At 40.7% G+C, this 25,960-nt stretch overlaps 1 protein-coding gene across 4 annotated transcripts; it reads left to right on the top strand.

Moving 5' to 3' along the window:
• The first annotated feature begins 5,935 nt into the window (after window positions 1–5,935).
• On the top strand, window positions 5,936–25,163 carry MTFR2 (mitochondrial fission regulator 2). 4 transcript variants are annotated; one of them, XM_060753418.2, is made up of 9 exons: window positions 5,936–6,009; window positions 11,595–11,700; window positions 14,890–15,012; window positions 16,003–16,107; window positions 17,681–17,802; window positions 21,009–21,196; window positions 22,792–23,080; window positions 23,475–23,658; window positions 24,580–25,163. In XM_060753418.2, exons 2-9 carry the CDS (start codon window positions 11,638–11,640, stop codon window positions 24,676–24,678), a joined length of 1,173 nt encoding a protein of 390 aa, XP_060609401.2. In that variant the 5' UTR covers window positions 5,936–6,009; window positions 11,595–11,637; the 3' UTR covers window positions 24,679–25,163. The 4 variants fall into 4 exon arrangements, with proteins under 4 accessions (XP_060609401.2, XP_067322680.1, XP_060609400.2 ...); XM_067466579.1 differs by lacking the exon at window positions 5,936–6,009 and adding an exon at window positions 6,036–6,216; XM_060753417.2 differs by lacking the exon at window positions 5,936–6,009 and adding an exon at window positions 6,037–6,179.
• Window positions 25,164–25,960: the final 797 nt, after the last annotated feature.

Below are 25,960 nucleotides of genomic sequence, written 5' to 3' on the forward strand. Positions count from 1 at the left end.
GTACCTGGATTTCAGTAAGGCCTTCGACAAGGTCCCCCATGACCTTCTGGCAAGGAAACTAGTCCAATGTGGGCTAGGCAAAACTACGGTGAGGTGGATCTGTAATTGGTTAAGTGGACGAACACAGAGAGTGCTCACTAATGCTTCCTCTTCATCTTGGAAAGAAGTGACGAGCGGAGTGCCGCAGGGCTCCGTCCTGGGCCCGGTCCTGTTCAACATCTTTATTAATGACTTAGATGAAGGGCTAGAAGGCATGATCATCAAGTTTGCAGACGACACCAAATTGGGAGGGATAGCCAATAGTCCAGAGGACAGGAGCAGAATTCAAAACGATCTTGACAGATTAGAGAGATGGGCCAAAACTAACAAAATGAAGTTCAACAGTGACAAATGCAAGATACTCCACTTTGGCAGAAAAAATGAAATGCAAAGATACAGAATGGGGGACGCCTGGCTCGAGAGCAGTACGTGTGAAAAAGATCTTGGAGTCCTCGTGGACAACAAGTTAAACATGAGCCAACAATGTGATGTGGCGGCAAAAAAAGCCAATGGGATTTTGGCCTGCATCAATAGAAGCATAGTGTCTAGATCTAAGGAAGTAATGCTGCCCCTCTATTCTGCTTTGGTTAGACCACATCTGGAATATTGTGTCCAATTCTGGGCACCACAATTCAAGAGAGATGTTGACAAGCTGGAAAGTGTCCAGAGGAGGGCGACTAAAATGATCAAGGGTCTGGAGAACAAGCCCTATGAGGAGCGGCTTAGGGAACTGGGCATGTTTAGCCTGAAGAAGAGAAGAGTGAGAGGAGATATGATAGCCATGTATAAATATGTGAGAGGAAGCCACAGGGAGGAGGGAGCAAGCTTGTTTTCTGCTTCCTTGGAGACTGGGACGCGGAACAATGGCTTCAAACTACAAGAGAGGAGATTCCATCTGAACATTAGGAAGAACTTCCTGACTGTGAGAGCCGTTCAGCAGTGGAACTCTCTGCCCCGGAGTGTGGTGGAGGCTCCTTCTTTGGAAGCTTTTAAGCAGAGGCTGGATGGCCATTTGTCAGGGGTGATTTGAATGCAATATTCCTGCTTCTTGGCAGGGGGTTGGACTGGATGGCCCATGAGGTCTCTTCCAACTCTATGATTCTATGATTCTATGAAGAAGAGAGAGAAGAAAACAGGTGAAAAGCTGTGAAAATATGATGAGGGAAACAAAACGGAAAAAAATAGGGAAACATGAAACAAACTCCCTGTGGAATGGACCAGAAGATAAACGACCCCTTCACCCGCTCTCCGTTGTATTCTCCCCCTCCCCTAATCCGTTTTATTCTGATATATATATATACATATATACACACACACGTACACACACACATTTTTCTTTTTCTTTTGGTTTGTTTTTGTTCTCTTCCCATTATCGTTTTGCTCCTGAACTTTTATGTATTTCTATCAAAAATGTATGCAATGAAATGAATAAAAACGCAATATTATTTGCAGATACCATGCCCAAAACGTATAAAACATCCCTACTCTATGAATTTGCGTGGGTCCTAATGGGATAGTGAGATACTAGTGCTCACATTCTTCTCCCCGCACTGGGAAGAATGGTCATTTGTTCTCTATTACCTATTCTGTAATATGTTTTCAGAGTGATCAAGTAAGTTAATCAGGGAGCCAACACTTCTATTCAATCCAACACAGAGAGAATCAAAGGGTGATGCCTGGCTCAACAAAGTCCATGTGAAAAAGGTCTTGGAGTCTTAGTGAATAAAAGTTAAACATAATCCAACAGTGTGATGCAGCAGCTTAAAAAGTCAATGGAGTTTTAGGCTGCATCAAAGGGAGTATGGTATCAATCAAGGGAAATCATGGCGCCCATCTATCCTTCTTTGGTTAGATCTCACCTGAAATACTGCTTTCATTTCTGGGCACCACAATTTAAGAGAGATATAGACAAGCGACTAAAATGATGGAAGGTCTGGAGACCATGTCTTATGAGGAGTGGCTTAAAGCTGGGTATGTTTAGTCTGCAGAAGAGAAGGATAAGAGGAGACATGTTCACCATGCTTAAATATTTGAAAGGTGGTCATAAGGAAGAGAGCAGGCTTGTTTTCTGCTGCCCTAGAGACTAGGACTCCAGAGCAATGGGTTCAAATGACAGGAAAGGAGATTCCACCTGGAAAGGAGATTCCATTAGGAAGAACTTCCTGACCATACAAGCTGTTCACCAGTGGAACACTCTGCCTCGAAATCTGGTGGAAGTGCCTTACTTGGAGGCTTTTAAACAGAGATGGCCATCTGTCAGGGTGCTTTGATTGTGCTTTTCCTGCATGGCAGGGGGTTGGACTGGATAGTCCATGTGGTCTCTTCCAACTCTATGATTCTATTTTACTAAACTCCTTGGAACGCCCTTCCTACGGACATAAGACTAGCACCATCTCTAATGGTATTCCGCAAAAAGGTGAAGACCTGGATGTTTGTGCAGGCGTTTGAGTAATTTAGTGCAATCTGGTAATGGAACATAGGAATGGAACAATGGACGACGAACCTGGACTACGTTTGGATGATGAGAAGATTGCTTATTGGTAATTTATGGATAATGTGTTAAGTCAATTGTTATATGTTGTATGGAACCACTGCTGTTTCTAGTGTTTTTACTGTTTGTGAACCGCCGTGAGTCGCCTTCGGGCTTGAGATACAGCGGTATATAAGCAAAGTAAATAAATAAATAAGACCACAGCAGCACAATTACATCACTGAGCAGAAAACAAAAGGATTTAATATGGATAACTTTAATACGTGTTTTTAAGACCAGTGTTGGGAGTTGTGCAGTCCTCAAATGTTGATCTTCAGCCGACACAAGATTTGGAGGGCCCACAATTTCTAAGCTTTACACTAAGAGGCTAGTTTCTATTTGGGGACTGAGAGGAGCAGATCTGCAGAACTGGAAATTGGGTTGTTCCAGATGACATTTAGATTTGCCTTCCTTGAGGTTCCTTTGTGGAATTGTTGTAAGTGGGAATTGATATAGAAAACAAAAAGAGTTAACTGAAATAAAGAAAAAACCCCACCAACAATGCATATTTATGATCAAATGAAGCGTTTTCACTCTGCTAACTTAAGGGCTCCTAAGATCATTTTCGTGTAACAAGTATTGTCCTTTAAGATACTGAAGACTATTTTTGCTGCAACCCAGTGGAACTAGAAATGAAAACATCTCAATTCAACAAACCTTTTCTTAAACCAGACTATATTTCAGTGGAATAAATGGGCAAACCATCTGGGTATGGTGGAATTCATGAGGTTTCCATTAAGTCAACAGGTGACTTGAAGATTCATACACCTTAAGAAAGCAAACATGTAGAGAAACAACAAAACAGAAGTGGAAAGGAAGGGTGATAAGACTGCAAGGGGACTAAAGAAAACCCTTTCACATCAGTATTTTTAGGGCTTGCCAACCAACCTGTTCTTCTATCCATTTCTCTGATTTCTGCTCCTACATTATTTATTTATTTTTTTGGGGGGGGGGGGGGAGTGACTGAGCTTTACAAGCATGTAATTGTCATCCCTCAAGGCAATAATGCACCCAGAGGGTAATAAATTTCAAAGTCCATCTTGTAATCCCTTCCGTCTATTTGGTTTTTTTTAAATCTGCCTGATGAAATTTCAAAAGTTGCCACCAAGTTTGTTCCCCACCTTTTCAATTGCTTTTGGAAAGGTAATGCCCACTTCATGGACTGTAGAACTTGGGTTGGCTTTGTCCAGCATCATAATCCCCTTGCAAGTTGTATCCAACAGCAGAGGAAATAAAAAGGTGGACTTGATCCAAACAACCCCTACCTCATCTATTGATGTGTTTTGCATAACTCAACTGAGCCCGTTGCTGAAGACACAAGATGAAATGCAAGTCAACAGCAGAAGGCAGGGGAGGTCTGGACCATTAGAAAAAGTTGGCATGCCATAAGAGACCCAGACCTGCATGTAAGTCAACATCCCCAAGTGGTTAAAATGGGAGCTCAGGGAGGCATTGGTGGACTGATGGAGGAAAGAAGGCAGAGAAGGATGTGCATACAGAACCCAGGTGGCCCCTCTTCCGTCTTATTGTTGATTTCTATTTAATGCCAAATAAATGCACGCAAGAAAGCCAGTATAGTTTGAGCATTGAACTACAACTCTGGAGCCCACGTTCCTTCTCAGCCATGGAACTCAGTGAGTGGGTGATCTTGGGAAAGTTACACACACTTAGCCACATAAATCCTTTGATTAGGGTCAAGTTGGAAGCTTGAAAGCACACAATAGCACTAAACATTCACAGGCTAAGTCTGTGTGCCAGGCATTGGAGAGGTCCTAACATGCAATGGCTGAAGAGCAAAGCAAGAGGAGGAGGAATCTTAGGGAATAAACGGGACGTGATCCCCATGTCTCTGTCTTAGCGCAAGGAAGGGATCTGGCCTTTGTACCTGAACAATACTTTTCCCTGGTACTTGGTGCCACAGTGCAGAACTAGAACCAAGAGGGAACTCAAATACAAACATTTCTCCATGGATTTGTTTTTTAAAGGTTCTAGATCCCTCATGACATTTTATGGTTATCCAGTCCTGCTGTAGGATATAGAGATTTCTAGAGAACATCTCTCCAGGTCCTCTGATGGAGTCTATGGTCAGCTTTCAGCAGAAGAGCTGTGCTGGAAAACCTAGACATTCCTAGAGAAATGTTCTCTTAGCCAAATCCCCCCTCCCCCCCAAACCCTAGCAATGTCTTGATATGAAGTTTTTTACTTTTGCAGGGGTCCTGCTCCCCTAACCACAGAGAATGTAGAAGGCTGACTGTACTTGTATTCTCAGCAGCATCCTCCCACCATGCCAGCAATCCTTGCATGTATTTGTTTCTGATCCCCGCCACGCCCCACCCCGCCCCCAAATCTATGGTCACCTACTCCAGCCGTGTGCTCCTGAAGTCCTGAACATCACTTCCAATGCCTGCCATTGATGCGAACCACCAGGAGAGAATGCTTCTGAACATGGCCATACATACTCACCCATACTGTGCTTCAGTAGTTATATTTATATTTTTAATGTACCAAACATACCATGTTTGTATGAAAATGTGACTATTTCCTGTGCTGGTCAATGACCGAAATAAATGATTTGATGGCCATACAGCCAACACACAACAACCCAGTCACTTACAATAGCTTTCGCAATGTTTCTCAAATTCTGAGCCTCCAGGTGTTTTGGACTTCACATCGTAGAAATCCCAGGCAGTTTGACATCTGTTAGGAATTGTGAGAACTGAAGTCCAAAACATCTAGAGGAGCAGAGTTTGAGAAACATGGGCAAAGGAATCTTCTAGCGCCATTGAGACTAAGGCTACACCTACACTGTCGAATCGATGCAGTTTGACACCTCTTTGCCATGGCTCAAGTGCTATGGGAGCTGCAGTTTTACAAAGTTTTTAACCTTCTCTGCCAAAGAGTGTTGGTGCCTCAACAAAATTCAATTCCCAGGATTCCATCGCATTGGGCTCTTGGCAGTTAAAGTGCTGTTATGCTGCATTATTTTTACCCCTTTGAATTTCGTAGACTTAAACCTACTCTCTCAGATGTTTACTCATTGTAGCACAGGCAAGCCTGGGCCCTCCAGGTGTTTTGGACTTCAACTCCCACAATTGTGGGAGTTGAAGTCCAAAACACCTGGAGGCCCCAAGTTTGTCCTTGGCTAGTGTAGCAGGTGAGGTAGTCTGTAAAGACCACAAAAGCGCGTAGAACAATACATATTTCTAAAAGCACTTTAAAGGTGGCATGCTCATAAGCACAGATTTCCCGCACGCATGCGTACTGAATCCCGTGTACCCTCCCTTCCCCGGCACACGCACCATCCTTCGCTTTCGCGCTGTGGGATTGGCTACGGCGCGCCCCTACGTCACTCCTGTTCCTCCAATCAAAAGAAAGAGTGGCAGGGTTTGATTGCGCCCGTTGGAAGGGCTCACTCCGGAAGCTGAGGCTGCTCCCGAGCGGTAAGTGAAGTCTTTCCAGTCAAATCTAACGGCGGGAGGGGGCAGTTGAGGGTCGTTGGCCTTTCTCCTGCGCCTATGAAGGGCCCGCTCGCTCCCTCTCTCCCTTTTCTACCTCACCACCCAACAGGAAGCCGGGCATCAGGGCCTTAAAGCCCGATCTACAACGAACGGTGATTTTGTTTGCCCGCCGCCCGCTTATTATTTATAGTAAGTAAAGGTAAAGGTTGTTCCCTGACATTATGTCCAATCATGTCTGGCTCTGGGGGTTGGTGCTCATCTATAGCCGAAGAGCCGGCGTTGTCCATGCAGTCATGTGGCCGGCATGACTGCATGGAGCGCCGCAGGGGTGGTCCTAGGTAATTTTCTATGGTAAGCAAACATTATTTTGGCGCCCCCCCCCCCAACCAATCACATATTTTCTGTTCATCGTGGGAGTTCTGTGTGCCATATTTGGTTCAATTCCATCATTGGTGGAGTTCAGAATGCTCTTTGATTGTAGGTGAACTATACATCTCAGTAACTACAACTTCCATATGTCAAGGTCTATTTTCCCCCAAGAGCGTCTCAAGAGTGCCCCTGGGCAAAATCAACTATACTGCAAATGCTTACTTTGTGTAATGGGTTGAGCCGCCCCTAGAGAGCTGTTACCTTCCCGCCGGAGCGGTACCTATTGATCTACTCACATTTGCTTGCTTTCGAACTGCTAGGTTGGCAGAAGCTGGGACTGACAGCGGGAGCTCATCCCACTCCCCGGATTCGAACTTTTGGCCTTTCAGTCAACAAGCTGGGCAGCTCAGCGGTTTAACCCACTGCACCACCGGGGGCTCCCTCTTTTTATTTATTATTATTTGTATTAATATTAATTATTATTTATATTATTATTTTTTTGTGAATTTCGAACATTTTTACCGTGCCCTTCTCAACCCCTAGGGGGACTCAGGGCAGTTTTCAATTGGCAACAATTCGATGCCGCATCATAAAATACAAAACAGCAATTATAACACTTAAAAACATAAACATTACGACATAAAATTAAAACAGTATACTTACAAACCATTGAGCTATTTCCAGTCTGGTGGCTATTTATCTAGCCATATACTATTGAGTACTCCGCTTAATTTATCCAAATCCACTTCCAAGCCATAGTCAAACATTATCAATTGTCCTTTAACCTAGTTGCCTGAAGGCGTGGTCCCACATCCACATTTTTACCTTCTTTCTAAAGGTGAGGAGGGATGATGATGTCCTAATTTCCCTGGGAAGTGAATTCCACAGGCGTGGGGCCACCACTGAGAAGGCCCTGTCCCTCGTCCCAGCCAACCGTGTTTGAGACAGAGAGCAAGGCCTCCCGGGAAGATCTTAAACTCCGAGGTGGGACGTAGAAGGAGATACATTATTATTAATGCTGTAGGTTCGTGCGAGTGCTGGTGCCTTCTCAAACTACACAACCCAGCACTCCATAGCATTGAACCAGATCAGCAGTAATAGTATCAAACTATTAATTCAACATTGCAGATGCATCCTGGGTCTTTGGACTTCAGCTCCCAGAATCTGCTTGTGAATGAGGTTGGGAATTGCTATTCTAAAATGGTTGCCGCTACAAATGTACCAGGTGACATTTGCTGGCAAGGTACTTGGATCATTGTACCATGCTTCACAATAGAATTCCTTATCTGGGACATTCATGCAGTCCTATTACACAGACCGCAAGCCACCTACTACAATGCAACTTTAAGAAATGGGGTCACAAAGTGGAGTCCACAATATGAGAGTGTGGAGAAGAGCAAACCACAGACCACCTCTTACAATGCAGTCTGAGTCCTGCCACATGCACAATGGAGGACCTCCTTATAGCAACACCAGATGCACTCCAAGTGGCCAGATACTGGTCAAAGGAGATCTAATATAATACCAAGTTTTTAAACTTTGTGCTTTTCTAATGCATTACAACTGTACCCTCGGTTCGCTACTGATACGATAAATAAATAGACAGTCCTGTAAAATTGTCATTAAAATAAAAACTGCCTTTTAATTCGTGCCTACCTTTGTAAACTGAAACAAAACCCCATGGGGGGGATTGCACTGTTGTTAACTCCTGGCAGGAAATACAACAGTCTTGTGGAATGTTAATCGTTGAGAAGTGTTATTGGTTTACATTTTGTGAACTGTATTTCAGTAAGCCTGTACTGTGATGCTTACCTCAATGAAGTCTGTGTTGCTTACCTTAATGAGAGGGAGAGGTTAACCTTTTCCAAGCTTGCTGCAACACTGAAAAGAGTCCTCCTCTCTGGAGACCTGTCCCCAGCAGCAGCTGAGCCAGGCCAGACAAACTGCTGGCACCACTTTAACTGCCGTAGTTCAATGCTATGAAATCCTGGGAGTTGTAGTTTAATGAAGCACCAGTCCTCTTTGGCAGAGAAAGCTCAAGACCTTGTAAAACTGTAACTTCTGGAATTCGGTTTCTGACTGTATGTATGTTTGTATATATATGCACACACACACACACACACCCAGAGCCTCCCGGTGGCACAGCTGAAAGGTTGGCAGTTAAAATCTTTTAGCCCCAGTTTTTGTCAACCTAGCAGTGCAAAAACATGCAAATGTGAGTAGATTAATAGGTGCCATTCTGGCAGGAAGGCAACGGCACTCCATGCAGTTATGCTGGCCACATGACCTTGGAGGTGTCTAAAGACAACGCCAGCTCTTCAGCTTAGAAATGGAGATGAGCACCACCCCCCAGAATCAGACACGACTAGACATAATGTCAAGGGGAAACCTTTACCGTTAGTTACTTCTGATGAAAGAGCAGTCTTTGAATGCTTAAGGCCAGAGGTTCTCGAACTAAGGCCCGGGGGCCAGATACGGCCCTCCAAGGTCATTTACTCGGCCCTCGCTTTGGGTCAACTTAAGTCTAAAATGATCTGAAAGCACACAACAACAACAACAATAACAACAACAATCCTATCTCATTAGCCAAAAGGAGGCCTACATTTTCCCATTGAAATACTAATAAGTTTATAGTTGTTAAAATAGTTCTTCATTTTAATTATTGTATTGTTTTAAGTGTTTTTTTGCACTACAGATAAGATATGTGCAGTGCACATAGGATTTTTTTCATGTTTTTTTCAAATTATAATCCGGCCCTCCAACAGTTTGAGGAACTGTGACCTGGCCCTCTGTTTAAAAAGTTTGAGGATCCCTGCTTAAGGTAATAAAATTTCAAAGGCATAGCTTTGTTAGCCTGAAATACCACTGATCCTTTAGCACCTTTAGAGACAGAGAGAAAAAAGTTGCATAAACTTTTGTAAACTAAGATTAGATGTTTGAGGAAGTAGACTTAGCATGCATCTACACTGTTGACCTAACTGAAATTGACACCACTTTAACTGCCATGGTTTAATGCTATGGAATTGTTGGGTTTGTTGTTTCCTTTTGTGTGTGTGAGGAACGACTTGAGAAACTGCAAGTCGCTTCTGGTGTGAGATAATTGGCCGTCTGCAAGGACGTTGCCTAGGGGACGCCCAGATGTGTTATCATCCTGTGGGGGGCTTCTCTCATATCCCTGCATAAGAAGCTGGAGCTGACAGATGGGAGCTCACCCCACTCCCCGGATTTGCACTGCCAACCTTTCAGTCAGCAGTGCTATCAGCACAAGAGTTTAACCCATTGCACCACCAGGGGCTTCTTACGTCATTTCCTGAAGGGCAGGCACTCTTAGGCAGAGAAGGTTAAACTCTCTCAGTTTCAGAGTCACTGCAAGATCCCTTTGTATATCAATGTAAACTTCTTGTTCTGATATGCTATTTTTGTTACTAATTGTGAGAGAATGAGTGGTTGTTTTTAAAGGAGGGGTTGACAAAAGCATTTGTTTCAACCAAGTATTACTTTTGCTACTTGGTTGAAACACTGTTTTGTTCTCAGAGGGGCATATAAATGTTGAAGCTGATGGCTACTCTGTAGCAAATTTTGTCACTTTTCTACTCAACATAGCCTTCTTGACTAAAGCATTCCTCCTGCTATCACCAAATATTTCAAAGTACATGGAATCCTAAACTTCAGATTTCTAAAAAGGTGATTATTATTATGTGCCATCACATTGGTTTCAAAATATGGAGAACCTATGAAGAAATCCCTGTTTGACCATGGAAACTCATAGCATGGTCATGGGCAAGTCATGCTCTTTCAGCTTTGTGGAAAGGAAAAGGCAATCCATCCTTTAATTTGCCTGTGATAGGTATAACACTAGTGTTGCTATAAGTTGGAAGCAATGTGAAGGCACATAACACAACAATGTATGAGTAACCCCAAGACATCTTTTATTCAACAGCTCTGCTCAGGGCTTGCAAACTCAGGGCTGTGACTTCCATTTTCCTCTTTCTCTACGCTTTACCAAACATTGTTTTTTCCCATCAGTCATGTTGATTCATGATGTTTCCAGAGTATTGAATCGTCTTGTTTAGTCTTACATTTGCTTCTAGTGAGAGTTCAGGCTTGACAAGCTCAATGGCCCATTTATTGCCCCCCCCCCTTTTTTTTTTTACTGTTCCTGGTATCTGTGGAACTCTCCATCAGCACCACCACTTTCTTAGTTTTATTAATTCATTTAAAAATATTTGTATTAAATTCAGATTTTATTTTAGAACAGATTGATTTTTAAAAGCCATATTGGCATCATGTACACATTCATAGAGAAATTGTTACTTTAGGATCATAAAATGTGTGATGTATAATTGGTTTAGCATAAAACTATCATGTTGGTTATTACTAATTAGATTTACTATTTTAGTTGGGAATGGAGTCACACAATCCTGAACTATAAAGAACTTGTAAACTATATGGGAAATCTTGTGTTTTCTGTTTATTAAAAGCAGGCAACAACAATAAAACAGAATTAACTGCATCCTCTAGTTTGCCATAATGTCTAGCAGACATAACCCACCCATTGCCATCAAAAAGAACTGAGAAACAGAAACCTAAACAGAAAAACAAAAAGAATACCAGTGGATATTACAACATTATCCCATGTATTATTATTTTTTTCTTCTCATGTCATTTTAGTACAATTTGGGGAATAAATACATGAAGACCTTGTTTTAGTCAATACATTCAACATTCTTAGTATCTTTGAATGTAAAAAAAAATCTGAGGAAAAATGCTTTGGAAAAAAACAGGGAAAAGTATTTTTTTTTTCCCTCAACTTTACTCCCAGGTCTTTGCATCTCTAAGATGTAGCAGAGTCCTTTGTCTGACTCATAGTACAGATATTTGCTTCCCATGAATGCCACTAGTATTCATATCATGTTATTTCTTAGTCCTCTAGGCAATGCATTGTCATAGTAGAAATAAGATCAGGACAGAGTGCCAAGTCTAAAGACTTAAATTATTGAGGTGTTCAAGTACACAACCATCCCATAAAGTTTAAACCACACTGTATTTGTATATTATTGCCTCAGTTGTTTCTAATACACTATTGTGAGGCATTATGTTTCTCTTACTAACAGTGCTTTTATATTGAGATTTTTTTTCTTTAAGACTGATTTAGTTTATATTTTCTTTCTCATCATCAAACCAACTTTTTCCTGCAGTTATGCTTACTGAAGTGCCTTGAAATAATACATTGCTTTGTAAATGTCTCTGCTGCTGAATCTCTTAAGACAATTGCTGGAATACTATGGAGTGCCACCAGATCTGGTAAGTATATAGTGTAATATTCTCAAACCTGGAAACTATGTTTGTATTAAAGTGGGAGCAAAACTATAGAAGTCCTACAAATGTTCACAATCCCATATTTGTGCCATAATGAGAGGCATATTAACCCCGGGAAGCTGTATTCCCCAGCTTGGCATTCTGCATTTGTTGTTGTGTTATGCTCAGAAGTTGTATTTCCATTTTTTTAAACACTTTTGATAATTGCATCCTCTTGCAGTAAAATGTAAATACTTGTAAAATACTTGTGAAAGTCAAGGGAGGAAGTAAGAACTTCTTCTCCAGCTTTACAAGAAGCCCGTTGTGTTCATACTTCATTTAGAAGCAGGAGCCTCTGGGCCTGTGCTGTAAATAATTGTATGTTTTATTCGTTTATTTTCATTGCAATCTCAGGGATGGTGAAGATTCATTTATTCCTCCTCAATGAAGACATTTTAGTTCCATTTTAGTTCCAGAGAAATTAAAAGGAATATGTATTCTTGTGTAAGACTTAATTTCACAAGCACTTGTGTTCTGATATTTCACAAAAGTTATTTAATGTGTTCCCTTATGGCAGGATTATTCATGATGTTACTGTGCTTTGTTTTAAGAATCTTCTCAAATTCAGTGATGTCATTTTTCTGATAAGTACCTGACATTTGTTCAGTATTTCTGTTGGAGAGAGAGAGCAGTTTCAGATAGGAAACAAATCTCATCATTAATTAAAGCTTTGTATTTAGTTTACCTAATGTCTTTGGAGGTGTTTACTTGTACCACATGCAAATTTAAACTGAGGGGGTGACAAGGGTATGCACACAAACACTGCTTTCCACAAGCGGAATTATCTTATGGATCCCCGTAAATGTACAGCAGGAATGGGAATCATGGTGTCCTCCAGATTTTGAACTGCAAGTCCAAGCATTCAAAATTAGCATAATACATAGTAAAGTGTGCTAGGAGTCACAGACCAATAATATCTGGAAAGACACATGATGCCTACCCTTGATTTACGATGGAGATTCAAAAAAGATTGCCCACATGCTGTGGCTAAACATGCTCACAATTTATTTATTTATTTATTTACAGTATTTATATTCTGCCTTTCTCACCCCTCAGGGGACTCAGAGCGGATTACAGTGTACACATTAATGGCAAACATCCAATGCCAAAGACACACAACAGATATAGACAGACAGTCAGAGGCTATTTAACTTTTCTGGCCTCGAGGGGAGCTGTTGCTTTCATCGTCCATCTGCGACACTGATGAAGTACTTCCGCATTCCTCACATGCTTTGCTGGAGTGCTTTGCTGGAGTCTTTTTTATGGCCTTGTAAATTAGTTAAATTAGCCTCCCCACACATAGGTGGTACCTAATTTTCCTACTTTACAGATGCAACTGTCTTTCGGGTTGCAAAGGTCGACAACAAGCTACACAATTGGTTGGAAGCTCACTCCGACCCAGGCTGGCTTTGAACACATGACCTTTTGGTCAGAGGTGATCTTAATGCAGCTGACACTCAGAAAGCTGTGCCACAGTCCCGGTGCAAAACTCCTGCAAGCAGGAGTCCTTCTGAAAGACAAGGACAAGTTTGGGAAAAGGTGATGAAGCAGCACACACAAACAAAGCTCAATACAATTTTATATCCTCATTTCCACAGCGGCCAGTCCCTACTTTCCTAGAAACAGTTGCCTAAACTAATTCCCTAAAACAAGCTTTTTTTTCCCAAATGCCAAACATATTTTTATCAAAGTTACAACAAAGTACATCTATCAATAGGCAAGTAGGGAATTTGATCAAAGTTACAGTAAGGAAGTATGTCTATTAACAAAGTAAGGTGTATATGTCTGCACCTGTGAAGGGAAACATTTCTACTTTAAAGGTATAGCAAGACCATATTTTCAAGATTCATCCTCATTTGTGAAAAGCAACATTCTATCATCTCTAAAAATAGAAATTTTATTTCTAACAATGCCAAACAGGTATGAAACATTTCTATACCAAGTGTCTCCTCACTACATATTTGTAAAAACATACATTTCTACATCAACACTTTTCTTAAAATAGTGGGATCTTCTGTTGTTGGAAATAGGGAATCTTCTCAAGCCTCCTCTCTTTAATGATTTGTCTGTACACAATATGATGTTTTATTTACTGAAGTGTATATGTGTTCTTTTGTATGCAGTTTTTCCTAAATATGTTCTTGAGGTTGTGGGAGGGACTGTAAACTATGTGACCAGATCAGGGACTGTTTAGAACACAGTTTAAAAGTTAACAGTTGAGGAAAGACGGTTAAAGATGGCAGTTGAAAGTAGTTATAAAAGAGAGTTGTCCGGAACTGTATGGTATTGAAGAGACTGATGAAGTTTTCAAGATAAAGACACAACCAAAATGTTTTAAAGTTTAAACTAACAAGAAATGTACCTGCATATTTAAATGCATGTGAATAAAACAAACAAGTTATTTTTAAAAGAAGTCTACTTGAATTTTGTCTTCTGAGAGCATGAAATACAAACAAGATATTTATGGGAGAGTACATGTGTTTTGAACACTAAACAACACTTCTGAAGATCTTAGATAGATAGATAGATAGATAGATAGATAGTATATTGGCATATTCTCTGTTCCTAATAGTTCAGAGTCACCAGCTGAAAACCAATTGCCAAGCATAAATAAGTATGGATATCATTTATTTTCTTAAAAGGTATAAAGATTAAGATTTTCCCAATTGTTCATAATCCAGTAGGTTATGATCCTAATAGGTCATAATCCTCCTTTTGGTTATGTGACCAGTGATTATCCAATATCAAATATCAGTGAACATGCATTATTATACAGAGCCTGTCTATTATACTATTTCTTTAAATGTCTTTAAAAATAATTTGTATTCTAAATGCCTCTTTATAAACATTCCTGGAAAAGTAATATGTTTTAACTCCTAACATTTCCTTGTCAGGAATCACCACATCAGGAGTTATGCCAGCATGTCCCACCAAACAAACATACCATCTTTCCCAGATCTTGACCTTAAGTGTACCAAGATCTATAAAACAGATGGCTGTGCACAGTTTTGGGTGGTGATACTTCTGTTCATGTCCACATCCACTCCCTAGTTCAGTTCTCCTTGGTTTTCTAGGGAATGTCTGAATAGGCATATAGGTATACCTGTTTTCTGTGACAACTGTATCTTTTTACAGCTCCTGCAAAGGTGCCAAGTCTGTCTTGGTCGTATTGCTTATGTGATTGGATCCCATCTTTCCTCTTCCACTGCCTCAAGAACAAACATCCAACAACTATGTGACATCTCAAGGAGATGTTTGGTAAGATTGTCAGTAGTGCTTTGTAAACATATGGGTATTGGTCAGGTTGACTGCATTTCCACATTGTTATTTTTCATGCCAATTCCCTATTGTGTTCCACTGTTTTTGTTTTAGAAAAAGTCTTCCCCAGACATAATAGATCAGGTAGAATTGAAAATGCTAACCTATTCTCAGTAGAGCATTTTACAGTAAACAACATTGGAGGATGTCAAGGCAGTGGTTGGATCTAATTCTTTAAAGAATCATATTTGCCTTTGCTAAAATCAGTGGGTATTTGCTTAATTTCCTACACATCTGTCTTTTGTTTACTTTTTCAGAACCTTTTAGCATAGTTTTCATAATTTCTCACAATTGGCTGTCCTGCTACAAATGGTGGCAGTTTTAGAACAAATATGCCAGGGTGTATCAATTACTCACCTCTGTTCTACCCCAAGAAGAGTGTTGTGGGCAATTTTTCTATACTGTATTATATTTTTCAATTTTAGAATGTATTCTTTCTTAAAATTAATAAACTAAAACATATCCAGTTAAGAAATACATGTTGTTACTTAAGAAGGCAGCTAATTTGTGTAGATTTCCAATTTTTTAAATATATGTTTATATACTTGTCCCAAACTTAGTTATATAGTTTGAGGATACTTTTCAAGCTGACTTACAGGTGATGTCAGCAGCTGAGAGTGCATTTTACCTATTTGGCTAGTTTGCTAGTTGTGATTTTTTTTTTAAATGAGCCTGGCTTCAGATATATACACACACACATTGGGCACATCCAGTGTGCTCTGTGCATGATGTTCTTCACAGGAGACTTCCACTGAAAAACTTTTTTTGCCTTCTTCATCACAGAAGAAAGATATCATAATTGAGATTTTAGCAATAAGCACAGTAATTTAGATTAGATTCAAGTTAAATTCTAATTAAAGCTTATTAGTTGACTGACAGCTTTATTTCAAATGTTTTCATTTAACTTGAAATAATCTTCTTGCCTCTTAGATGTCCTTGGCTTGGGAACGAAAAAATTATGGATCTACCCGGAGTTTTGTTCGCAGATTGGGGAAACATCTTTTGTTAACTCCTTGTCCAAGGCCTCACTTACAGGTATGTGTAGATTAATGCTAAATTTAAGATATATATCTTGTCAACAAATGTCTTTTCATGAATGTGCTTGTCTTGAACAATGGGGAGAGTAAAATAACCTTAAATGAGCTGTACTATACTATTTATGGTTTTCAAAATCAACTATGGAAGTTGAAGTGTAAAAAAAATATTTTGGACAGATATTGTGGCCATCTCGATAGTCAAGTGTGGCCCTTAAAAAATAATAATGGAGGGTGTACAAAGTACAAAATACACTTCCACCATAAATATAGAAAACAGTTGAAATCAATAGTTTGAGGGACAGTGGCACCATAACTGCAAAATAATAGTTGAATAACATTGTGAATTTGGAACAATATTTAATAAATGTTCAAGTATTTTGTTTTCATGTTGCCAGCTATTTTAATTCACTTAACATATTAGGTAGTTCTCCTAAAAATTGAGATAGTGTACTTAAGTATTGAGTTTGGGCAGACTCACAAGGGTTCAGGTGGCAATACTCTTAACACCTCTTGAAGTTGTACCTGTAACCAGGGCCATAGCCAGAAAAAAAATTCGGGGGGGGGGTTAAATTTCAGGGGGGGGGGGTTGAAACCTGCCTCTTTGCTTCATGCTTCATGCTGAAGCAAAGAGCACAGCAGGGGGCAGAGCAGCCTTCAATAGCCTGCGGCTCTGCACCTGTCAACCACCTCCACCAAGTCTGGCCTCCTTAATGAGAGCATTCAACACTCCCCCACCCCCCACCCCACTTGGTTGCTTCACTACATCGGCTATTACTGCAAGTAATGACAGTGTGAATAAATTGTCAATATTTGCTTGAGATAGTGCTTGCAGTTCTGGAGGGATTTTTTTGCATCTCATAGACTTAGCATGGGGATTTGGTTAACCAACTAAAATTCACGAGTAAATAAGGGTTTTTTTTAACATGAAAATTTGGGGGGGGGGGGTGTTGAACCCCTAACCACCCCCCACCACCCCCCGGCTACAGGCCTGCCTGTAACCTTATTGTATACAGTTCTGGTTTACTTCCTCTTAGTCACATTTTTTTTGCAAGCACTGTCTAAATCAGTTGCTAGTCCCAGTGAATTAGATCCATTGAATCAATGGGAACTTGATATATTACACTTAGTTCAATTGGGTGTACTGTAAATGTGTCCAACAATTATATATAGCTGAGGGGTATAAAGTTGTTGGCAAAATATTGCTTCCAAACAAGGCCAAAGAACTGCCACTATTTGGTGGCTCTTCTCATTGACATGCAGTGGAGATTCTGTGATATTTTCCACCTCACTACAAACCATTCCTTTTGTCTTTTTAAGTTTCAGCTACATGATGAACTTGTCCCTAAAACAGTTAGCCAGTTAAAGGTCACCCTTTTGAGGATTGCAGTATCTGTGTATTGGTTGTTTTGTTTGCACTGGTTTGCTCATTCCCTCTTTCAAGGGGGAATGTGAGAACTAGTATTCCTATGCAGCCCAGAAAACAACATTGCAGAGCTAATGGGAAAAGCTCTATGGTAGTGCTATGTAGATAAGTATTATAGATATTTAATAGAGTTTTTTTTTTACTTTAGTTGGTTGCAAGTATGGATTCTTTAGAGTCTGAACAAAGAAACAGTGTTAGCTCTCTTACACCATCCCTCGCTGATGTCTTGTGGATGCCATACGATGACAGAGACTCATATACTAAATACAGGCAAGTAAAACTAATTTGATTTTCACGGATGTTTAGATATTTTATAACAGAATTGGTCAAATTCAGCTTATATCTCACTTCAAGAATGTTCTCTTTTTTCTTTGATTATATAAATATACAGTATATGATTCCATTACCTTTACACCCCAACTGGAGAGTAGATGGCATGTGGGGGAGGGGACACAGTTCCTGATTTTATCAGCTTTTGTCTGCCTTACACATTCCTTAATTTGGAGGGCAAACTCAGTATGCAGCTCTGTTTTTAAAAAAAGATCTTCAAGTTGGACCATCAAAATGGCAATCATAAAAAAAATGGAGGCTGGTGTAAGAAAATGCATGATGGAAAAGCCTAACGATGATTTATTATTATTTATTTATTTATTATTTGCACTTGTTAACCGCCACTCTCAGCCCGGGGGCGACTCGTGGCGGTGTACAGAACATAGAAAGACAACAATTTACAATAGGTCAAGACCATAACACAACATCTTACTAATACAACAACTAATTAAACTAAAAATCCGCTTCGTCTTGTTGGGGTCATAATCAATCTCATAATCATAGTCCATTCCGGTGGTCATTCCAAAAGCATAGCACTTAGTTGAAGGCCTTTTCGAAGAGCCAGGTTTTCAGGCCCTTACGGAAGGCCATGAGGGAAGGCGCCTGTCTGATTTCAGCAGGGAGGGAGTTCCATAGCCGGGGGGCCACCACCGAGAAGGCCCACTCTCTTGTCCCCGCCAGGCGTGCCTGTGAGGCTGGCGGGACCGAGAGAAGGGCCTCCCCAGATGATCTCAAGGTCCTCGTGGGCTCGTAGGCCGAGATGCGGTTCGCAAGGTATTTTGGGCCGGAACCGTTTAGGGCTTTGTAGGATAACACCAGCACCTTAAATTGGGCCCGGTAGCAAATCGGCAGCCAGTGGAGCTGGGACAGCAAGGGCGTTGTGTGCTCCCTGCGTCCCGCTCCAGTTAACAACATGGCTGCCGCGCGCTGGACTAGCTGGAGCTTCCGGGCCGTCTTCAAGGGCAGCCCCACGTAGAGAGCGTTGCAGTAGTCGAGGCGGGATGTGACCAAAGCGTGTACCACCGTGGTCAAGTCAGACTTCCCAAGATACGGGCGCAGCTGGCGCACGAGCCGAAGCTGTGCAAATGCTCCCCTGGTCACCGCTGAAACCTGGGGATCCAGGCTCAGCGAAGAATCCAGGGTCACACCCAAGCTGCGAACCTGCGCCTTCAAGGGGAGTGCGACCCCGTCCAGCACAGGCTGTAACCCTATACCCTGCTCGGCCTTGCGACTGACCAGGAGTACCTCTGTCTTGTCTGGATTTAATTTCAGTTTGTTCGCCCTCATCCAGACCGTTACAGCGGCCAGGCACCGGTTCAGGACTTCGACAGCCTCCTTAGTAGCAGGTGGGAAGGAGTGACAGAGTTGGACGTCATCTGCGTACAGGTGACACCGCACCCCGAAACTCCGGATGATCTCACCCAGCGGCTTCATGTAGATGTTAAACAGCATGGGGGACAGTATGGAGCCCTGAGGAACACCACAGGTCAAAGGCTGTGGTGTTGAACAGGAGTCCCCCAATAACACCTTCTGGGTACGACCCTCCAGAAATGACTGGAGCCACCGCAGAGCGGTGCCCCCAAGGCCCATCTCTGCAAGGCGTCCCAGAAGAATACCGTGGTCGACGGTATCGAAGGCCGCTGAGAGGTCCAGGAGCACCAACAGGGACACACTCCCCCTGTCTAGCTCCCGGCGGAGATCATCCACTAAGGCGACCAAGACCGTCTCGGTACCATGTCCCGGTCTGAAACCAGACTGTGCCGGATCCAGATAATCCGTGTCTCTCAAGAATACCTGGAGTTGTGAGGCCACCACGCTTTCCATGACTTTGCCCAAGAAGGGAAGATTGGAAACAGGCCGAAAGTTGTCAAATTTGGTGGGGTCCAGTGATGGTTTCTTCAACAGCGGCTTTATAATAGCCTGTTTTAGGCTCGCTGGAATCTTGCCTTCCCGAAGGGAGGCATTAACCACCACCGTTACCCACTCAGCCAATCCCCCTCTGGCCTCTTTCAGAAGCCAGGATGGGCAGGGGTCTAGGATGGACGTGGTAGGCCTCATTCCTCCAAGTATCTTGTCCACATCCTCGGGCTTCACAAACTGAAAAGAATCCAACAAAATAGGACAAGCAGGTGCTTGTGTCACATCCACGGAGACTGCATTTAATGTGGCGCCCAGCCCAGAACGGATCAAAGCGACTTTGTCTGCAAAGAACCGAGCAAATGCTTCACAGCGCGTGGCCGAGTTGTCAGGGCTCCCGCCTGAGGTAGGGGGAGTTAAAAGACCTCTGACAATCCGAAACAACTCCGCCGGACGGTTTTTTGCAGACGCAATAGTGGCCGCGAAGAAAGTTTTCTTTGCGGCTTTTATTGCCGCGGCATATGCCCTTAGAAAGGACACAAACTGTGCTCGATTTGGCTCGCTTGGGTCCGAGCGCCACACGCTCTCTAGTTCCCTCTTCCTTCGCTTCATCGCTGCCAGCTCCTCAGTGAACCAAGGAGCTGGTTTAGCTCGGTTACTTGAGAGAGGACGTTCCGGAGCGATCCTGTCAATTGCCCTGGTCATCTCCCCATTCCAGAGAGCGACCAAGGCCTCGACATGGTCACCTACCGAGGTAGCGGGGAAATCCCCAAGAGCCGTCAGGAATCCATTCGGATCCATAAGCCTCCTGGGGCGGACCCTACATGGTTCAGATTTTCTTTGGTTGTTTGTTTTTTTCACACATATATATTGTTAGTTTTGAATAAAATTTATTTATTTATTTACAGCATTTCTACTCCACTCTTCTCACCCCCTCAGAGGGACTCAGAGCGGCTAACGAAGGCAATGATTCAATGCTGCAATAATACAATACAATACAATACAATACAATACAATAAAACAGTATTAGTTATCCAACCATAAAGGCTTAAACATTTGAACTGCTCTTTTTGTGTTTTATGAAACTATATCTGTTCTTTTCAAATTATTTCTACCTTTGGTACTAAGCTTTATGTTAAAAAGTAATGTCCAGGAATATATGAACTTCATTAACTGAACCATACCTGAGAGATGCTCAGATGAATTCACTTGCCTGTTAAACAGGCGTTCAGTAAATCTTGAATGTTTATTTCTATTTACTTACAAAGATTTTTGTTGGTATTTTTCAGATCCGATCAATGGAGAGAGGCTGTGGCCCCATCTATACGTCCTGTGTCGTCATCAGCATCGCAAAAAGCAACTGTTGTGGATGAAGATACATGTAGAAAAATTTCTACTCTTGAGAACGAGTTAGCCTTCCTTCGGAAACAGATTGCTGCACTTGTGACAGTGCAAAGGGCAGAAAATGATTTATCTTGTAAGTCTGTTTATGTGGATTCTGCTAAATGTGTCTGTGTAGTTTCTTGTATTGTAAGATTTGTAAAGAATGTGCTTTTGCTACTGCTTCATCTCTTAACTTTTATTTCTGTAGTTGCAGAAGTAGGAAAAAATGAGGTTCCCCATTTTCATGGCTTTAACTTTAGTGAATTTGATTATTTGTGAATTATTTGCTGCCCCTTTTGCTGCTGTCTACACCTGCAAAAATCTAGAAAATACTGAAAATAAAAATTAAATTGAAACCAGAATATTTTCTTCTGGGCATGATGGACTTGGAACTGGAAAACATAGAGACATTTTGTTTAATTACTTTGTGGCAGTAGCTAGAATAATCTATGCAAAAATTGGAGAATCAAAGAAGTTCCATCAATAGAAGAATGTCTATTGAGCATAGCTGATACAATGAGTATGGACAACTTGACCCAATTATTAACCAACCACCAAAGTGGTTCAAAAAAAAATAACGGATTGGTCATTATTTAAAGACTATTTGAAATGAGAGAAAATGCAAATGACAATATAATACAAGGAAGATACACAGAAAAACTGTTCACATCTGAAGAAAGGTTGAATGGGAGAAGCACAAATCAACAAGAGATTAAATAGACTTTTTAACCATGATGAAAAAGATTGGAGGTCAACATAATCCCCTTTTCTGTTCCTCCCGACATTTTTTCTATCCCATGACCATTATTTATTTATTCTTCTTTCCCCCCTCTTTTTTCTCTTTTCCTCCCCCTTAGGTGATAGCGATCCCAATTTTTATCTTTCTTCCCCTCTACTTGTCCCTGCTATCCCAGTTTTATAACATTGTAATAAATACTTCTATTAATAAAAATTATTAAAATATTATGAACATGCAACCAGGCTTGCAAATCACTGAAAAATGGCATGTTGAGAAAGAGGGGGGGGGGGGGGTGCATACTGAGGCATGGAAGAAGCTAAAGCACATGGCAAAACAGAGACCCATGCAATGCACAGCAGCGGCCATTCTACCAGGGACTCTTCTTTGCGAGGAGTTGCCCATGTTGTGCTTCCACTGTCCCCATTATCCTTTTCTCCACCAACCCAGCTGATGGCTGTTCTCTTCTTTGCTGCTTGCCCTTTTCTGCCCACTTGCTTGTTTCCTGCTTTTCTCTGCTTGCCTGGGTGCTCCCTGCTTTCTTTGCATGCTAGTTAAGTGGAGGAGCAGGGCATGAGTTTGGGGACCAGAGATAAGGCATTGGTGGCATTCCTCCCCTTCCTGTTCTTTTACTATTGAGTTTACATTAATGGTATGGCTATATTTTATCATAAGAACTACGAGGAAGCCTAGGTTAAGTGAGACAATAGCCCATAATTTTTTTAGCAATCTTTAACCTCTGGTTCTGTTGGAGCCAGTTACGATGTAGATGTTAAAAACAGCAGCATTTACTGTGCTCAGAGACCAAATTTGATGTGTTCCTGATTGTGTTCTAGATCTGTTGATCCCATCTTGTGTTTAGACTAAGCAATATGACCTACCTGTAATTCATATTTAAATATTGACTGTTCAAGTTTATATTTTCCTTATCTTGTTTCTCAATTGTTTAACAGGCTCAGATGTGGTGCATTCATCAAACACGTGTTCTAGTGGTTTCTTCAAGACAACAACTTCTACACCAGCACCTGTCTCTCTTTGCAATGACGTGCCTCCCCCACCTCCTGTACTGCAGTCTAATGTTGATTCCAGTAATTCAGCAATTGAGCTTATTAAACAACGACGGGCTGCAAATAAGACCAGAAATATTGCAAACAATAGTGGATGTCAGGAAGTGAAGGCTGTTCCTACCATGATGGATGTTCTGAAGGATATAAACAAGGTTAAATTAAGAGCTGTCGAGAGGTAAGTTGATCAGGGTGTGAATTCTGGAACCTAAAAAGCAAAGATTTACATCCTCAGTATAAACTATTTAGGCATTCCCAGTCTTTAATTTGAATGAGGACTTACTGGGAGTTATTTGGAGTGACTAAAGACTTCAAAGACTGTCAAACCCCTGATACCATTCTACTACAGGATTGTACAATATGTATAGTATAGATAGTTGCAAAATAGTGTATAATATTTGGTGGAAATTCACAAAAAAATCGAAGATTTTTGTAGAAAACAAAATGTTGAAAGTAGAAGAATGAAAATACTTTAGAATTACAAGTGTTAGTTTTGTCAAAGTGTTAACAAATACTATTGTACAGGTATAGTAGTGCCTAAACACAGGAAAGATTCTCCTTCCTCTCTTCAGATCCCCTGGAGGAACCCCACTGCCCAAAACAAAGAAGAAAATGCTGTCACAGTGGGATCCAGCAGCTATAATAGCAGAAGCTCTTAAAGAGAAATTTGCATCCCGGAGCAATGATGATGATTCATTTGATAAAGAAAACAGATCCTATGGTGCATCTCCGTTTTCCAGTCCAGACACTCCAATGGTATGTATATGATTTTAAAGATTTCATTTGGTCATTTGCATCAGAATGCATTTTGACAGGTGCAAAATTAGGATAAATGTGATGGAGACACAGAGTGTGTGCACAAGAGATCAGAGGGCTTTTGCTTTGCAGAAAGGACTTGAATATCACAGATGACTACAGGCAATCTCCAAATTACAAATGTATGATTTAAGAATGGGGTCAAGACAACATGAAGTGAGAGGAAATATGCCCCTAAAAAGGAAAATTCACTTCTGTAAGAGTTATCATGGGGAAAAAGGTGTCTCCACTGACGCTTTAACACCAGTTCTTGTTTCCATAACAACTCCAAAATTTTAAAATCCAATTGTCACAGCGGAAAGAATCAAATAAAATCTCCTGAAAGGGCACTGATGGCAAAACAAACATTACAGGGGTGTTAACCCTTCCCTGTGCTAAAAAAATGAATTCCATTTTAAAATGTACTTTTCTGACTTGCATACAAATTCAACTTAAGAACAAATCTACAGAACCTTGTCTGTAACTCGAGGACTGATTGTATTGAAATTTTGCTCCTATAATTCTTATCTCCATAAAATGTTGTTAAATTCACGGGACCAAACTGTGGGCTTGCCATCATCACACCTGGAAACTACAGACCTAATCTTTTCTGGGACTGCAATGCCATTCAGAATAGTGTAACTATTGTTCTTGCCTGGAACAAATTATTGGCCTTTATATAACGTATTATCCTGCTTCAACACTGATTTAAGATTTCAGTTGCTTCACCTATATTAGAAGAAAAGTAGGGCTAAAGGTTTAGTTTCAAACTGACTGTTTGCTTAAATGTCTTTTTATTTAATATATAATAAAACTTTTGTCTATATGGTTAAAAAGTGAGTAATAAACAACTTTCTAAATGAAAAGTGTTTTTGATTTCAGGTTGACTGTCATATTTCAAAAACATGTATGAAGCAGACACTCACTAGAACTGAGGAATTGATATATACATCAACTACCAAGGCAGTAATTCATCTTTAGCCATGCTTGGGATCTCTGGAAAAAGCCATGCTATCTGCCATCGCTTGGACTACTTTTAAACTTGTTTTATGTGCTTTCTGTGATATAAGGCAACACCTATTGTAGGGGATTTTTTTTAAAAAAAACATGCACACATGGAATTTGCTTTTATAAAATATTTTAATTTAAATTCAATGAACTGTAATATCTGTTTTATAGCTTATGTTATGGTTTGGGATTGAGGTTTTAGATAAGTAAATTTAAGAAAGAAAAGTAAAATGAAAAATATAAATAGCTGCACATGTTAAGTTTATTTGGTTAAGGTGCTGATGTTTGAATAAGAAGTATGTTAGCTTTAAAAAAGAATGTATAAAGGCAGCAAAAGGTTGCAAAGAAACCAGGGGACATATGGGTGTATTTGAAATTCTTTATCCAATATCTTTATTGCCCATTTTCTACCCAGTGTATTCAGTTTTAAAATAAATTCTTTTATATGTGGACTGTGATCTTTCTCCATGATGTTAATATTTTAGATTTCACAATTCTTCCATCAAGAATCATAAGGTATCTTTTTCTTTACAATGCACAGTTGGAATGTTATGAAAATAATTATAGTATATATATCTCTTCTATAGCTATGTCCTGGCAAGCCTATCATAGGGAAAATTGTGTTTGGCAGATTCTGCTAAATTTTGCTAACCTTCTGACAATCTGTTGCATGTTTCTTAGTACATTTCCAAAAGAGTAAATTGGCCAACTCATAGAACATTATACCTAATAGTGATTGCTTTGGGTGAAAATCTTTAAGGTGTCAGGAAAAAGAAGGCAGGGGGGAATCAACTCAGAATATGTGTTTTCTTGACAAAGATTTAAAGTGTTTGTTTGTCCTAATTTGTTTCTTGGTGTTTAATGGTCCTATTACCATCTCTACATACTCCTTTCTCACAATGGAAACAATTGTTTGTTCCACATTTACATTTACAAAGAGATACTATGAAAGTTTAGGAATATGTTAGCAATAAATGTTGAATGGGGTTTATATATCTATATAATCTCCAAGGTGGGTGAAAGAACTCTACTCTGCTTGAGGCAAGTGTGAATGTTGCAATTGGCCACCTTGATTTGCATTCAATGGCCTTGCAGCTTCAAAGCCTGACTGCTTCCTGCTGGGGGAAATCCTTTGTTGGGAAGTATTATCTGGCCCTGATTGTTTTCTGTCAGACCTCACACTTGCCTTCAACAGAAAAGCGTTCTTTCTCCCACCTTGGACATTCCACTTACCTAGTTTCCAACAGACCTAACA

This window comes from Anolis sagrei, chromosome 1 (assembly GCF_037176765.1).
Source record: "Anolis sagrei isolate rAnoSag1 chromosome 1, rAnoSag1.mat, whole genome shotgun sequence".
NCBI lineage: Eukaryota > Metazoa > Chordata > Lepidosauria > Squamata > Dactyloidae > Anolis > Anolis sagrei.